The 13,456-nt window shown below is 55.8% G+C and overlaps 1 protein-coding gene across 2 annotated transcripts; it reads left to right on the top strand.

Annotated features, from left to right (window-relative positions):
- Nucleotides 1-502: 502 nt before the first annotated feature.
- Nucleotides 503-12,200, top strand: LOC144487414 (cyclin-dependent kinases regulatory subunit 1-like). Of its 2 annotated transcripts, none has more exons than XM_078205506.1 (3): nt 503-583; nt 2,155-2,282; nt 7,356-12,200. In XM_078205506.1, exons 1-3 carry the CDS (start codon nt 525-527, stop codon nt 7,412-7,414), a joined length of 246 nt encoding a protein of 81 aa, XP_078061632.1. In that variant the 5' UTR covers nt 503-524; the 3' UTR covers nt 7,415-12,200. The 2 variants fall into 2 exon arrangements, with proteins under 2 accessions (XP_078061632.1, XP_078061631.1); XM_078205505.1 differs by lacking the exon at nt 503-583 and adding an exon at nt 894-982.
- Nucleotides 12,201-13,456: the final 1,256 nt, after the last annotated feature.

The following is a 13,456-nucleotide window of genomic DNA, read 5'->3' as shown; positions in this document are numbered from 1 at the left end:
GCGGGGTGTCAGAGTAGCCAATGGGAGAGGGAGACGGGGCAGCCAATGGGCGGGGTGTATCCCGGACCCGGGACCAATGGGCGGGCTGAGTGAGCAGCCAATGGGAGCGGGGCTGTGGGCAGCCAATGGGCGGGCCGGGTGAATGACCAGCCAATGGGGGCGGGAGGCCGCGCAGCCAATGGGCGGGCCGGGTGAGTGAGCAGCCAATGGGTGCGGGAGGCCGCGCAGCCAATGGGCGGGCCGGGTGAGTGAGCAGCCAATGGGGGCGGGAGGCCGCGCAGCCAATGGGCGGGCCGGGTGAGTGAGCAGCCAATGGGGGCGGGAGGCCGCGCAGCCAATGGGCGGGCCGGGTGAGTGAGCAGCCAATGGGCGGGCCGGGTGAGTGAGCAGCCAATGGGAGCGGGGCTGTGGGCAGCCAATGGGCGGGCCGGGTGAGTGCGCAGCCAATGGGAGCGGGGCTGTGGGCAGCCAATGGGCGGGCAGCGCGCGCGGGTTTGTCTGGAGCGGAGGCGGCGGTTGGCGCGATGGACAGAAACGAGATTTATTATTCGGAGCGATACCGGGACGGGGAGTTCGAGTACCGGTGAGAGCGGGGGTAACACAGCCCGGGGTCAGAGTCTGTCAGGCAGTGCCCTCACCCCGCCGCCGCCGCCCTGCCCGCGGCCCGCTCCGGGTTTAACCCCTCAGCCGCCGCTCCCGCCTCAAGGCAAAGCCCTGAACGCGCTGCTCCCGCCGCCGGATGTGGCTCTGGTGCCACCGGAAGTAGCACTGCTAAAACCGGAAGTAGCCCTGAACTAACCGGATGTGGACCCAGAATTGGCCCTCTATCCGGAAATGACCCTGGGGTGCCACCGGAAGTAGCCATCCTCTAATCGGAAGTGGCCCTCCCAGCGAGGGCCCCTTTCCCCATGATGCTGCCTGATGGGAGATTGAGGAGCGCCAATCCGCTCTGCCCCACCAATCAGCAAGGCTGGCCACCCAGGTGACCAGTGACCATCGCTGAATCCCCCCCGCTATCAACATCCTGGGGGTCACCATTGACCAGAAACTGAGCTGGACCCAGCCATATAAATACTGTGGCTCCCAGAGCAGGTCAGAGGCTGGGAATCCTGCGGAGAGTAACTCACCTCCTGACTCCCCCAAAGCCTGTCCACCATCTACAAGGCACAAGTCTTGGCTAACTCTTGGAGTGAGGGGGTTGTTCTATCAAGTCTGGAGATGTGCAGGTTAGGGGGATTGGCCGTGCTAAATTGCACCTTAGTGTCCAAAGATGTGCAGGCTGGGTGGATTGGCCATGCTAAATTGTCCCTTAGTGTCCAAAGATGTGCAGGCTGGGTGGATTGGCCATGTTAAATTGCACCTTAGTGTCCAAAGATGTGTAGGTTAGGTGGATTGGCCATGTTAAATTGCACCTTAGTGTCCAAAGATGTGTAGGTTAGGTGGATTGGCCATGTTAAATTGTCCCTTAGTGTCCAAAGATGTGCAGGTTAGGTGGATTGGCCATGCTAAATTGCCTCTTAGTGTCCAAAGATGTGCGGGTTAGGTGGATTGGCCGTGTTAAATTGCCCCTTAGTGTCCAAAGATGTGCAGGTTAGATGGATTGGCCGTGCTAAATTGCCCCTTAGTGTCCAAAGATATGCAGGTTAGGTGGATTGGCCATGCTAAATTGCCTCTTAGTGTCCAAAGATGTGCAGGTTAGATGGATTGGCCGTGCTAAATTGCCCCTTAGTGTCCAAAGATGTGCGGGTTAGGTGGATTGGCCATGCTAAATTGCCCCTTAGTGTCCAAAGATGTGCCATGGGAAATGTGTGGGGTTATTGGTATAGTGGGTACAGGACCTGGGTAAGATGCTCTGTCAGAGAGTTGGTGCAGGTTTGATGGATCGAATGGCCTCCTCCTGCACTGTCGGGTTTCTACGATGCATAGAAAACACGGTGTGTGAATCACAGTCACAGAATCCGTGCAGACTGGAGCAAGGGAGAGAAATCCGAGTGTTCGAATCGAAACCCCTCTCCCGGTCTTGGGCGATATGACGGCGATCGCAGTCAGGTTTCCAGCCAGACCGGGCTTTCCTCGCTCTGCAGGGTGAATGCCGTGACTCACCCCTTTTCCTTTCTCCTCTGTTTCCCCTCTTTCTGCCACCCTCCCCCACAGCCACGTCATGCTGCCAAAGAAGATCGCCAAGATGGTCCCCAAGACACACCTCATGTCCGAGACCGAATGGAGGAACCTGGGAGTCCAGCAGAGCCCCGGCTGGATTCACTACATGATTCACGAGCCAGGTAAGGCGGCCAGAGGAAGAGCGCCGCATGTTTCAGGCTTCAAAGTAGCAGCCAGCAGCGAGGGATCCATCTCCTCGCCAGAGGTCTGGGTGTCACAGTGGGTTAGCACAGCTGCCTCACAGCACCAGGAACCCGGGTTCGATTCCAACCTCGGGCCACTGTCTGTGTGGAGTTTCCACTTTCTCCCCCCATGTCTTTGTGGGTTTCCTCCGGATGCTCTGGTTTCCTCCCACAGTCTGAAAGATGTGCAGGTTAGGTGGATTGGCCGTGCTAAATTGCCCCTTAGTGTCCAAAGATGTGTAGGTTAGGTGGATTGGCCATGCTAAATTGCCCCTTAGTGTCCAAAGATGTGTAGGTTAGGTGGATTGGCCATGCTAAATTGCCCCTTAGTGTCCAAAGATGTGTAGGTTAGGTGGATTGGCCATGCTAAATTGCCCCTTAGTGTCCAACGATCTGTAGAGGAGGCAATAGCCTAGTGGTATTATCGCTAAACTATTAATCCAGAAACTCAGCTGATGTTCTGGGGGACCCGGGTTCGAATCCCGCCACGGCAGATGGTGGAATTTGAATTAAATAAAAAATACCTGGAATTAAGAATCTACTGATGACCCATTGTGGGAAAAACCCATCTGGTTCCCTTTAGGGAAGGAAATCTGCCGTCCTTACCCCGGTCTGGCCTACATGTGACTCCAGAGCCACAGCAATGTGGTTGACTCTCAACTGCCCTCCAAGGGGCAACTCGGGATGGGCAATAAATGCTGGGCCAGCCAGCGACACCCATGGCCCAGGAATGAATAAAAAATGGTTAAGTAGATTGGCCGTGCTAAATTGCCCCTTAGTGTCCAAAGATGTGCGGGTTCGGTGGATTGGCCATGCTAAATTGCCTCTTAGTGTCCAAAGATGTGTAGATTGGGTGGATTGGCCATGCTAAATTGCCCCTTAGTGTCCAAAGATGTGCAGGTTGGGTGGATTGGCCGTGCTAAATTGCCCCTTAGTGTCCAAAGATGTGCAGGTTGGGTGGATTGGCCGTGCTAAATTGCCCCTTAGTGTCCAAAGATGTGCAGGTTAGGGGGATTGGCCATGCTAAATTGCCCCTTAGTGTTTAAAGATGTGCAGGTTAAGTGGATTGGCCGTGCTAAATTGCCCCTTAGTGTCTAAAGATGTGCAGGTTAGGTGGATTGGCCGTGCTAAATTGCCCATTTGTGCAAGGGGTTTAGCAGGGTAAAAACGTGGGGTTATGGGGGTAGGGCCTGGGTGGGATTGTTGTCGGGGCAGACTCGATGGGCCGAATGGCCTCTTTCTGTACTGTAGGGATTCAGTGAAGAGCTAAGTCTCAGTCTGCACACTTGGACCCACTCTCCACAGTCACATCCTGACGTCCCGCTTGCCTCAAAAGTGCCTGGAGTTCAGCGAAGCCTTTTGTAGTTGAACGGCAAAGTGCCTCGCGAAGGTTTCGATTTTCAAACTGATGGTGACACAGCATCGCCGGGAGGACCTACCCGCTCCGCGCTGTTAGATTCACCAGCCCCACCCTCGGGTAGGCCACGTCTCCCACTCCTGGAGGCCGCAGACCCATTCCGATGGCCAGAGGTCGTGACATTGCTGCGAAGCCCTCTGCGGTCGAATAGTCCGTGGCACATCACCGCCTTGGGCTGTTACATGGGCTGGGGTCGGGAGGGCTGAGGAACTGGACTCTGGCTCGAGCTGTGAGACGGGAGAGAGGTGGACTTTATCTCGGAATAAGTCAGAGTTTGGGTTCCGCCCTCCTGATAGGTCGCGGAAACGGGGGCGGGAGGGGGTTTGTGTGGAGACGGGCTTGTAAACACAACATTCACTGCGTTCACTGACCCACACTGCCTCCCAGTCCATCTCCAATATTTCACCCATGTTTTCAACACCCCCTCCCTATCTCTGTACCCCCCCAGCCCCGACACCCCTTCCCTATCTCTGTACCCCCCCAGCCCCTACACCCCCTCCCTATCTCTGTAACCCCCTACACCCCCTCCCTATCTCTGTAACCCCCTACACCCCCTCCCTATCTCTGTAACCCCCTCCAGCCCCTACACCCCCCTCCCTATCTCTGTAACCTCCTCCAGCCCCTACACCCCCTCCCTATCTCTGTAACCCCCATCCAGCCCCTACACCCCCTCCCTATCTCTAACCTCCTCCAGTCCCTACACCCCCCTCCCTATCTCTGTAACCCCCTCCAGCCCCTACACCCCCCTCCCTATCTCTGTAACCCCCTCCAGCCCCTACACCCCCTCCCTATCTCTGTAACCTCCCCCAGCCCCTACACCTCCTCCCTATCTCTGTAACCCCCTACACCCCCTCCATATCTCTGTAACCTCCTACACCCCCTCCCTATCTCTGTAACCTCCTCCAGCCCCTACACCCCCTCCCTATCTCTGTAACCTCCTCCAGCCCCGACACCCCCTCCCTATCTCTGTAACCTCCTACACCCCCTCCATATCTCTGTAACCTCCTACATCCCCTCCCTATCTCTGTAACCTCCTCCAGCCCCTACACCCCTCTCCCTATCTCTGTAACCTCCTCCAGCCCCGACACCCCCTCCCTATCTCTGTAACCTCCTCCAGTCCCTGCACCCCCCTCCCTATCTCTGTAACCTCCTCCAGCCCCTACACCCCACTCCCTATCTCTGTAACCCCCTCCAGCCCCTACAACCCCTCCCTATCTCTGTAACCCCCTCCAGTCCCTACACCCCCTCCCTATCTCTGTAACCCCCTCCAGTCCCTACACCCCCCTCCCTATCTCTGTAACCTCCTCCAGCTCCTACACCCCCCTCCCTATCTCTGTAACCTCCTCCAGCCCCGACACCCCCTCCCTATCTCTGTAACCTCCTCCAGTCCCTGCACCCCCCTCCCTATCTCTGTAACCTCCTCCAGCCCCTACACCCCACTCCCTATCTCTGTAACCCCCTCCAGCCCCTACAACCCCTCCCTATCTCTGTAACCCCCTCCAGTCCCTACACCCCCTCCCTATCTCTGTAACCCCCTCCAGTCCCTACACCCCCCTCCCTATCTCTGTAACCTCCTCCAGCTCCTACACCCCCCTCCCTATCTCTGTAACCTCCTCCAGCTCCTACACCCCCCTCCCTATCTCTGTAACCCCCTCCTGCCCCTACACCCCCCTCCCTATCTCTGTAACCTCCTCCATCCCCTACACCCCCTCCCTATCTCTGTAACCCCCTCCAGCCCCTACACCCCCTCCCTATCTCTGTAACCTCCTCCAGTCCCTACACCCCCCTCCCTATCTCTGTAACCCCCTCCAGCCCCTACACCCCCTCCCTATCTCTGTAACCACCTCCAGTCCCTACACCCCCCTCCCTATCTTTGTAACCCCCTCCAGTCCCTACACCCCCTCCCTATCTCTGTAACCTCCTCCAGCCCCTACACCCCCTCCCTATCTCTGTAACCTCCTCCAGTCCCTACACCCCCGCCCTATCTCTGTAACCTCCTCCAGCCCCTACACCCCCTCCCTATCTCTGTAACCTCCTCCAGCCCCTACACCCCCTCCCTATCTCTGTAACCCCCTCCAGCCCCTACACCCCCTCCCTATCTCTGTAACCTCCTCCAACCCCGACACCCCCTCCCTATCTCTGTAACCTCCTCCAGCCCCTACACCCCCGCCCTATCTCTGTAACCTCCTCCAGCCCCTACACCCTCTCCCTATCTCTGTAACCTCCTCCAGCCCCGACACCCCCTCCCTATCTCTGTAACCTCCTCCAGTCCCTGCACCCCCCTCCCTATCTCTGTAACCTCCTCCAGCCCCTACATCCCACTCCCTATCTCTGTAACCCCCTCCAGCCCCTACAACCCCTCCCTATCTCTGTAACCCCCTCCAGTCCCTACACCCCCTCCCTATCTCTGTAACCCCCTCCAGTCCCTACACCCCCCTCCCTATCTCTGTAACCTCCTCCAGCTCCTACACCCCCCTCCCTATCTCTGTAACCTCCTCCAGCCCCGACACCCCCTCCCTATCTCTGTAACCTCCTCCAGTCCCTGCACCCCCCTCCCTATCTCTGTAACCTCCTCCAGCCCCTACACCCCACTCCCTATCTCTGTAACCCCCTCCAGCCCCTACAACCCCTCCCTATCTCTGTAACCCCCTCCAGTCCCTACACCCCCTCCCTATCTCTGTAACCCCCTCCAGTCCCTACACCCCCCTCCCTATCTCTGTAACCTCCTCCAGCTCCTACACCCCCCTCCCTATCTCTGTAACCTCCTCCAGCTCCTACACCCCCCTCCCTATCTCTGTAACCCCCTCCTGCCCCTACACCCCCCTCCCTATCTCTGTAACGTCCTCCATCCCCTACACCCCCTCCCTATCTCTGTAACCCCCTCCAGCCCCTCCACCCCCTCCCTATCTCTGTAACCTCCTCCAGTCCCTACACCCCCCTCCCTATCTCTGTAACCCCCTCCAGCCCCTACACCCCCTCCCTATCTCTGTAACCACCTCCAGTCCCTACACCCCCCTCCCTATCTTTGTAACCCCCTCCGGCCCCTACACCCCCTCCCTATCTCTGTAACCTCCTCCAGCCCCTACACCCCCGCCCTATCTCTGTAACCTCCTCCAGCCCCTACACCCCCTCCCTATCTCTGTAACCCCCTCCAGCCCCTACACCCCCTCCCTATCTCTGTAACCTCCTCCAGCCCCTACACCCCCTCCCTATCTCTGTAACCACCTCCAGCCCCTACAACCCTCCGAGATCTCTGCGCTCCTCCAATTCCGGCCTCTCGAGCATCCCCCGATTCCCATCGCTCCGCCATTGGCGGCCGTGCCTTCAGCTGCCTGGGGGGGCCCTAAACTCTGGAATTCCCTCCCTGAACCCCTCCACCTCTCTCTCTGTCTCCCTCCCATCCTCCCCCTCTCTCTCTCTCCTCCTTTATGACACTCCTTAAATCTGACCTCTTTGACCGAGCGTTTGGACGCCTGTCCCCTAATATGTCCCCGTGTGTTCGATATTGTCCCCGTGATGCACCGTGGGGCCCTGTACTGCAGGAAAGTTGCTGTCGAAAGGCGGGTTGTCACTGAGCTGTCCCGTTTCTTCCCCAGAGCCTCACATCTTATTGTTCAGGAGACCACTCCCCAAGAAAGAACTCGAAGGGATCTGACCGCGGGGAACTGGCCACCGACAGCCCCCTCCCAACACACCGCCCCCTTGTGTCTGCCGCGGCTCCCAGCTCTCCCCTGACAGCTGGCACTTGGGGAGCTTTCCCAGGGGAGCCGGGATTATCGACGTGGCTCCCTGCCCAACTCCAACTTTTACTTTCCCGATTTCACCGCACCGTTCGAAGACGACTGGGGAGCAAGGAAAAACAGCAATTCCCCGGATCGTTCCGCTTCCTCGCTGCTCCTGGATCCGGCGACCGATTCGTCTCCTTCCCGCCGCCATCACCGACCCGCGGGAAAGACTCTTCCGCGAGCTCCAGAAATTCCTGCCTTCCTCGCAGCCTGACGGAACGCCCGCAGCCAGGGGGGGGGGTTCCTGCTCGGGGAGCAGCGACCAGTTACCTGCCGCCTTCGCCATGCCAGCTCGGGCTGACTCCCAGTCCTGGCCGGGCGCGCGGCCTCCCGGCACCAGCGGCGGGGCTTGCGGGACGTTGGCGGAATGTCGCGCGCCGTCGACACGTACCCGCGGGGCACCACCGTCCAGCGCCCGACCGGATGGCCACGACACTCCCCTGGCGAGGTCCCTCGGCAAGGTCTCCCGCTTTCCGCGACCGTGTCCGCAACGAGTGGGGTCGCTCGCCGAGGTTTCCGCACTCCTGGATGCTAAATCCCACGCGGCAACGGGCTGAGCCTGAAGCTCGTCTTTTACCCTCAGCAAGTTTATTCTCACAGCAGCTCGGCAGAACCACATTCTCTGGCCGTTTTTCTCCACTGCCCCCTCCCTCTCCCCCCCCACCCCCCCACACACACACACACACACACACACACACACAAGCTGCGACCATTTCCGCTCTTTTTCAGGTTTAACCAATTAAGCAAACAGAGGACCATTGGAAAGAGCAGCCCCGACAGTGTCAAACGCAAACAAACCGCGTCAGAAACCTTAAAGAAAATTTGAGCCAAAATGTGATTATCGGATTCGATTAAACACCCCCCTCCCGAGTCCCCCCGTGGGGCCCACGGGATACGGTGCATCCATTTAGAGTCCCACCACCTGCCATTAACAATTCAATTGGCTTAACGAGGGCGGCACAATGGTTACCACCGCTGCCTCACAGCGCCAGGGACCCGGGTTCGATTCCCGGCTCGGGTCACTGTCTGTGTGGAGTCTGCACGTTCTCCCCGTGTCTCCGTGGGTTTCCTCCGGGTGCTCCGGTTTCCTCCCACAGTCCAAAGATGTGTAGGTTAGGTGGATTGGCCGTGCTAAATTGTCCCTTGGTGTCCAAAGATGTGCAGGTTAGGTGGATTGGCCATGCTAAATTGCCCCTTAGTGTCCAAAGATGTGCAGGTTAGGAGGATTGGCCATGCTAAATTGCCCCTTAGTGTCCAAAGATGTGCAGGTTAGGTGGATTGGCCATGCTAAATTGCCCCTTAGTGTCCAAAGATGTGCGGGTTAGGTGGATTGGCCACGCTAAATTGCCCCTTAGTGTCCAAAGATGTGCGGGTTAGGTGGATTGGCCGTGCTAAATTGCCCCTTAATCTCAGGGGGATTAGCTAGGGTAAATGTACTGTTCTCTCAAACCCTCCCCCCCCCAACCTTCAACCCAACAGAAATCACTCCAGAAAATGCTGGAAAATTTCAGCGGGTCTGACAGAGAAAGAGAGTAGAACCAACGTTCTGCTCCCTCTCCAAGGACCTGCTGAGATTTTCCAGCATTTTCTGTTTGTGGTTCAGATTCCAGCATCCGCAGTATCTTGCCTTTATTATAGAAATCTATCCCTCTCGGGTTAGACATTCCCAATCCCGCCCACCCCCTCCTCTGAGGAAGTGCTTCCTGGTGTCCTATAAGAAACTAGAAGCAGGAGGAGGCCATTCGGCCCTTCAAGCCTGCTGCACCATTCATTCTGGTCCTGGCTGATCATCGAATTCAATATCCTGATTCCCCCCCTTCCCCCCCCATATCCCTCGATCCCTTTAGCCCCAAGAGCGATATCTAATTCCTTCTTGAAATCACACAATGTTTTGGCCTCAACTACTTTCTGTGGGAGTGAATTCCACACATTCACCACCCTCTGGGTGAAGAAATTTCTCCTCACCTCAGTCCTAAAGGTTTACCCCTTATTCTCCCCAACGTCTCCTCCTGAACAGCCTGCCTCTCATAGAGTCAGAGAGGTTTACAGCATGGAAACAGGCCCTTCGGCCCAACTTGTCCATGCCGCCCCTTTTTCTTTAAACCACTAAGCTAGTCCCAATTGCCCGCATTTGGCCCATATCCCTCGATACCCATGTAACTGTCTAAACGCTTTTTAAAAGACAAAATTGTACCCGCCTCTACTACTGCCTCTGGCAGCTCGTTCCAGACACTCACCACCCTTGGTGTGAAAAAATTGCCCCTCTGGACACTTTTGTATCTCTCCCCTCTCACCTTAAACCTGTGCCCTCTAGTTTTAGACTCCCCTACCTTTGGGAAAAGATATTGACTATCTAGCTGATCTGTGCCCCTCATTATTTTATAGACCTCTATAAGATCACCCCTCAGCCTCCTACGCTCCAGGGAAGAAAAGTCCCAGTCTCTCTCTCATTTTCCATCAAATCTTTCGATTAAGTTAACCCATTCTCAATGAGATCACCTCCTTAAACTCCCACATTCGAGGGAGTGCGGAACTAAATTGCCAGAGAATGCGACCACAAGACATAGGAGCAGAATGAGGCCACTCAGCCCATCGGCGGGCGCCCCGCCATTCAATCATGACTGATATTTTTCTCATCCCCATTCTCCTGCCTTTTCCCCATAACCCCCGATCCCCTTATTAATCAAGAACCGATCTATCTCTGTCTTAAAGACACTCAATGACCCGGCCTCCACAGCCTTCTGCGGCAAAGAGTTCCACAGATTCATCACCCTCTGGCTGAAGAAATTCCTCCTCATCTCTGTTTTAAAGGATCGTCCTTTTAGCCTGAGGTTGTGCCTCTGGTTCTAGTTTTTCCTACTAGTGGAAACATCCTCTCCACGTCCACTCTATCCAGGCCTCGCAGTATCCTGTAAGTTTCAATAAGATCCCCCCCCTCATCCTTCTAAACTCCAACGAGTACAGACCCAGAGTCCTCAACCGTTCCTCATACGACAAGCTCTTCATTCCAGGGATCATTCTTGTGAACCTCCTCTGGACCCTTTCCAAGGCCGGCACATCCTTCCTTAGATACGGGGCCCAAAAACTGCTCACAATATCCAAATTAGCAGGGTAAATATGAGGGGTTGTGGGATTAGGACCTGGGTGGGATTGTGGTCGGTGCAGACTCGATGGGCCGAATGGCTTCCTTCTGCACTGTGGCGATTCTAAGGCCTCTGCAACCTGGTGTTGAGGTTAATGGCACGCTTTGACCTCTGTGATGGGGGCCTGACTGTCTCACAGGCCCGACAGGGCGTGTAGGACAGAGGGGACCTGCAAGGTCTCTCTCAGGAGGGTGGAGCTAGCTGGGCGGGGATCAGAGTCCCAGCACGCCCTCACACTCGGGAAAGGAATAAGGAAGTGGCAGAGCGAGGCTCCTGTGGTGGGCATGAGGGGAGGCAGAGACTGGCGACCCCAGGAGACTGGCTGGCAGAGTTGGAGCCTTTACTTTCTCTCCCTGGGGGGGGGGGGGCGGGTATACGGGAAAGAGAGGCTGGGACATCTCGAGGCTGCAAGGCAGATTCCGTAGAAGTTATTCCGACAACTGGGCTGGTGGGAGATCCGGGGTGTAGTCTCTCTCCCTGTCTGCGTGGTTCGGGGGCTCGGGAGGGATGGTTGTGTGTGTGAAAATTCCCCCTCATCTCTGTTTTAAAGGATCGTCCCTTTAGCCTGAGGTTGTGCCTCTGGTTCTAGTTTTTCCTACTAGTGGAAACATCCTCTCCACGTCCACTCTATCCAGGCCTCGCATTATCCTGTAAGTTTCAATAAGATCCCCCCCTCATCCTTCTAAACTCCCAACGAGTACAGACCCAGAGTCCTCAACCGTTCCTCATACGACAAGCTCTTCATTCCAGGGATCGTTCTGGTGAACCTCACGTTTGGGGTTTGACCTCTTCCCTCACCTGCCCGTTGGCCTGGAAAGGACACCCTATCCTGTGAGGGGGAATTAATGTGAGTGACAATCGGGACTCCAGCTCGAACCGGACTGCTGTGGATCGACTCCGCTAAATCTCAAAAAACAGAAGCATTTACCTCTTTCACCGACACCCACTTGGCCAGAAGCGAGAGTAATGTTTCGCAAGACCTTCCTGCAGCTGTCCTCTTGTTTCGGGGAGGGGGGGGAGAAAGTGGCGACTGTAAAACTCATTCATCTTCATTTCCCGTCGCGCTGCTATTCACGTATCAGACGCCACATCCGACCTGGTAAATTACTGATCGTGTACGCACTCGGAGCGTGAGCGTGTGCCTGTATCCAGCCGTGCCTGTATCCAGCCGTGCCTGTATCCAGCCGTGCCTGTATCCAGCCACCCCGTGTCCTGTCGGTCTGGGCCAGAGGCACAGATCCGATGTCAGGTCTCTCATGTTAAGGGGGGGGGGGGTTCAATTTTTAACCCTGTGTCGGCGGGCACGTGGTGGGGGGATTTCGGGGTGAGTTTGAAACTTCGCCCGCTCCCCTGCTTGCTCCCGAACACCGGGGGGTGGGGGGTGGGGCTGCGTCGCACCGGACTCCTCCTGTGCCGGATGTTTCTGAGTTTTAACGTCTCCTCTCGTGAGCTTTCAATAAATGTTTATTGCCATCTGTCATGTATCTGTGTTTTTAATAAATTTCTAATCAGTGTCACTACTTGCGACTGGTTTTTTTAATGTTCATTCGCGGGATGTGGGCATCGCTGCCCAGCCCTAATTGCCCCTCGACAAGGTGGCGGTAGAATCCCCACTGTGCAGAGGAGACCATTCGGCCCATTGAGTCTTCATCGATCTTCAAATGAACAGCTTACCCATGGCCAATCCATCCCTTAGTGTCCAAAGATGTGCGGGTTAGGTGGATTGGCCATGCTAGATTGCCCCTTAATATCCAAAGATGTGCAGGTTAGGTGGATTGGCCGTGCTAAATTGCCCCTTAGTGTCCAAAGATGTGCGGGTTAGGTGGATTGGACGTGCTAAATTGCCCCTTAATATCCAAAGGTGTGCAGGTTAGGTGGATTGGCCGTGCTAAATTGAGTTGATTTGATTTATTATTGTCACATGTATTGGGATACAGTGAAAAGTATTGTTTCTTGCGCGCTATACAGACAAAGCATACCGTTCATCGAGAAGGAAACGAGAGAGTGCAGAATGTAGTGTTACAGTCATAGCTAGGGTGTAGAGAAAGATCAGCTTAATGCAAGGTAGGTTCATTCAAATGTCTGACAGCAGCAGGGAAGAAGCTGTTCTTGAGTCGGTCGGTTTGTGTCCTCAGACGCCTGTATCTTTGTCCTGGTGGAAGAGAGAATGTCCGGGGTGTGTGGGGGGTCCTTGATTATGCCGGCTGCTTTTCCCCGAGGCAGTGGGAAGTGTAGACGGAGTCAATGGATGGGAGACTGGTTTGCGTGATGGATTCAGCTACATTCACGACCTTTTGTAGTTTCTTGCGGTCTTGGGCAGAGCAGGAGCCCAGACCAAGCTGTGATACAACCAGAAAGAATGCTTTCTATGGGGCATCTGTAAAAGTTGGTGAGAGTCGTAGTGGAGTCAGTTGGTACGTGTCCTCAGACTTTTGTATCTTTTTCCCGAAGGTAGAAGGTGGAAGAGAGAATGTCCGGGGTGCGTGGGGGGTCCTTGATTATGCCGGCTGCTTTTCCCCAAGGCAGCGGGAAGTGTAGACAGAGTCAATGGACGGGAGGCTGGTTTGCGTGATGGATTGGGCTACATTCACGACCTTTTGTAGTTCTTGGGCAGTGGATTAGTGGGTAAATGTATGGGGATAGCGTCTGGGTTGGATGCTGTGTTGGAAAGTCGGTGCAGACTCAGTGGGCCGAATGGCCTCCTGCTGCACTGTCCGGATTCTATGAATAATCCGCACAACAAACTCAAGATAAAAGGGGTCGTTTTAT

This window comes from Mustelus asterias, unplaced genomic scaffold, assembly GCF_964213995.1.
Source record: "Mustelus asterias unplaced genomic scaffold, sMusAst1.hap1.1 HAP1_SCAFFOLD_782, whole genome shotgun sequence".
NCBI lineage: Eukaryota > Metazoa > Chordata > Chondrichthyes > Carcharhiniformes > Triakidae > Mustelus > Mustelus asterias.
The sequence above is the reverse complement of the archived record's forward strand: the minus strand, read 5'-3'. Positions and strand labels throughout refer to the sequence as shown.

Coding starts and splice junctions, on each gene's coding strand:
- LOC144487414 (XM_078205505.1), top strand. CDS start 909: ATGATGCTGCCTGATGGGAGATTGAGGAGCGCCAATCCGCTCTGCCCC. Junction 983..2,154: donor CAGCAAGGCTGGCCACCCAG/GTGACCAGTGAC, acceptor CCTCCCCCACAG/CCACGTCATGCTGCCAAAGA. Junction 2,283..7,355: donor CTACATGATTCACGAGCCAG/GTAAGGCGGCCA, acceptor TTTCTTCCCCAG/AGCCTCACATCTTATTGTTC.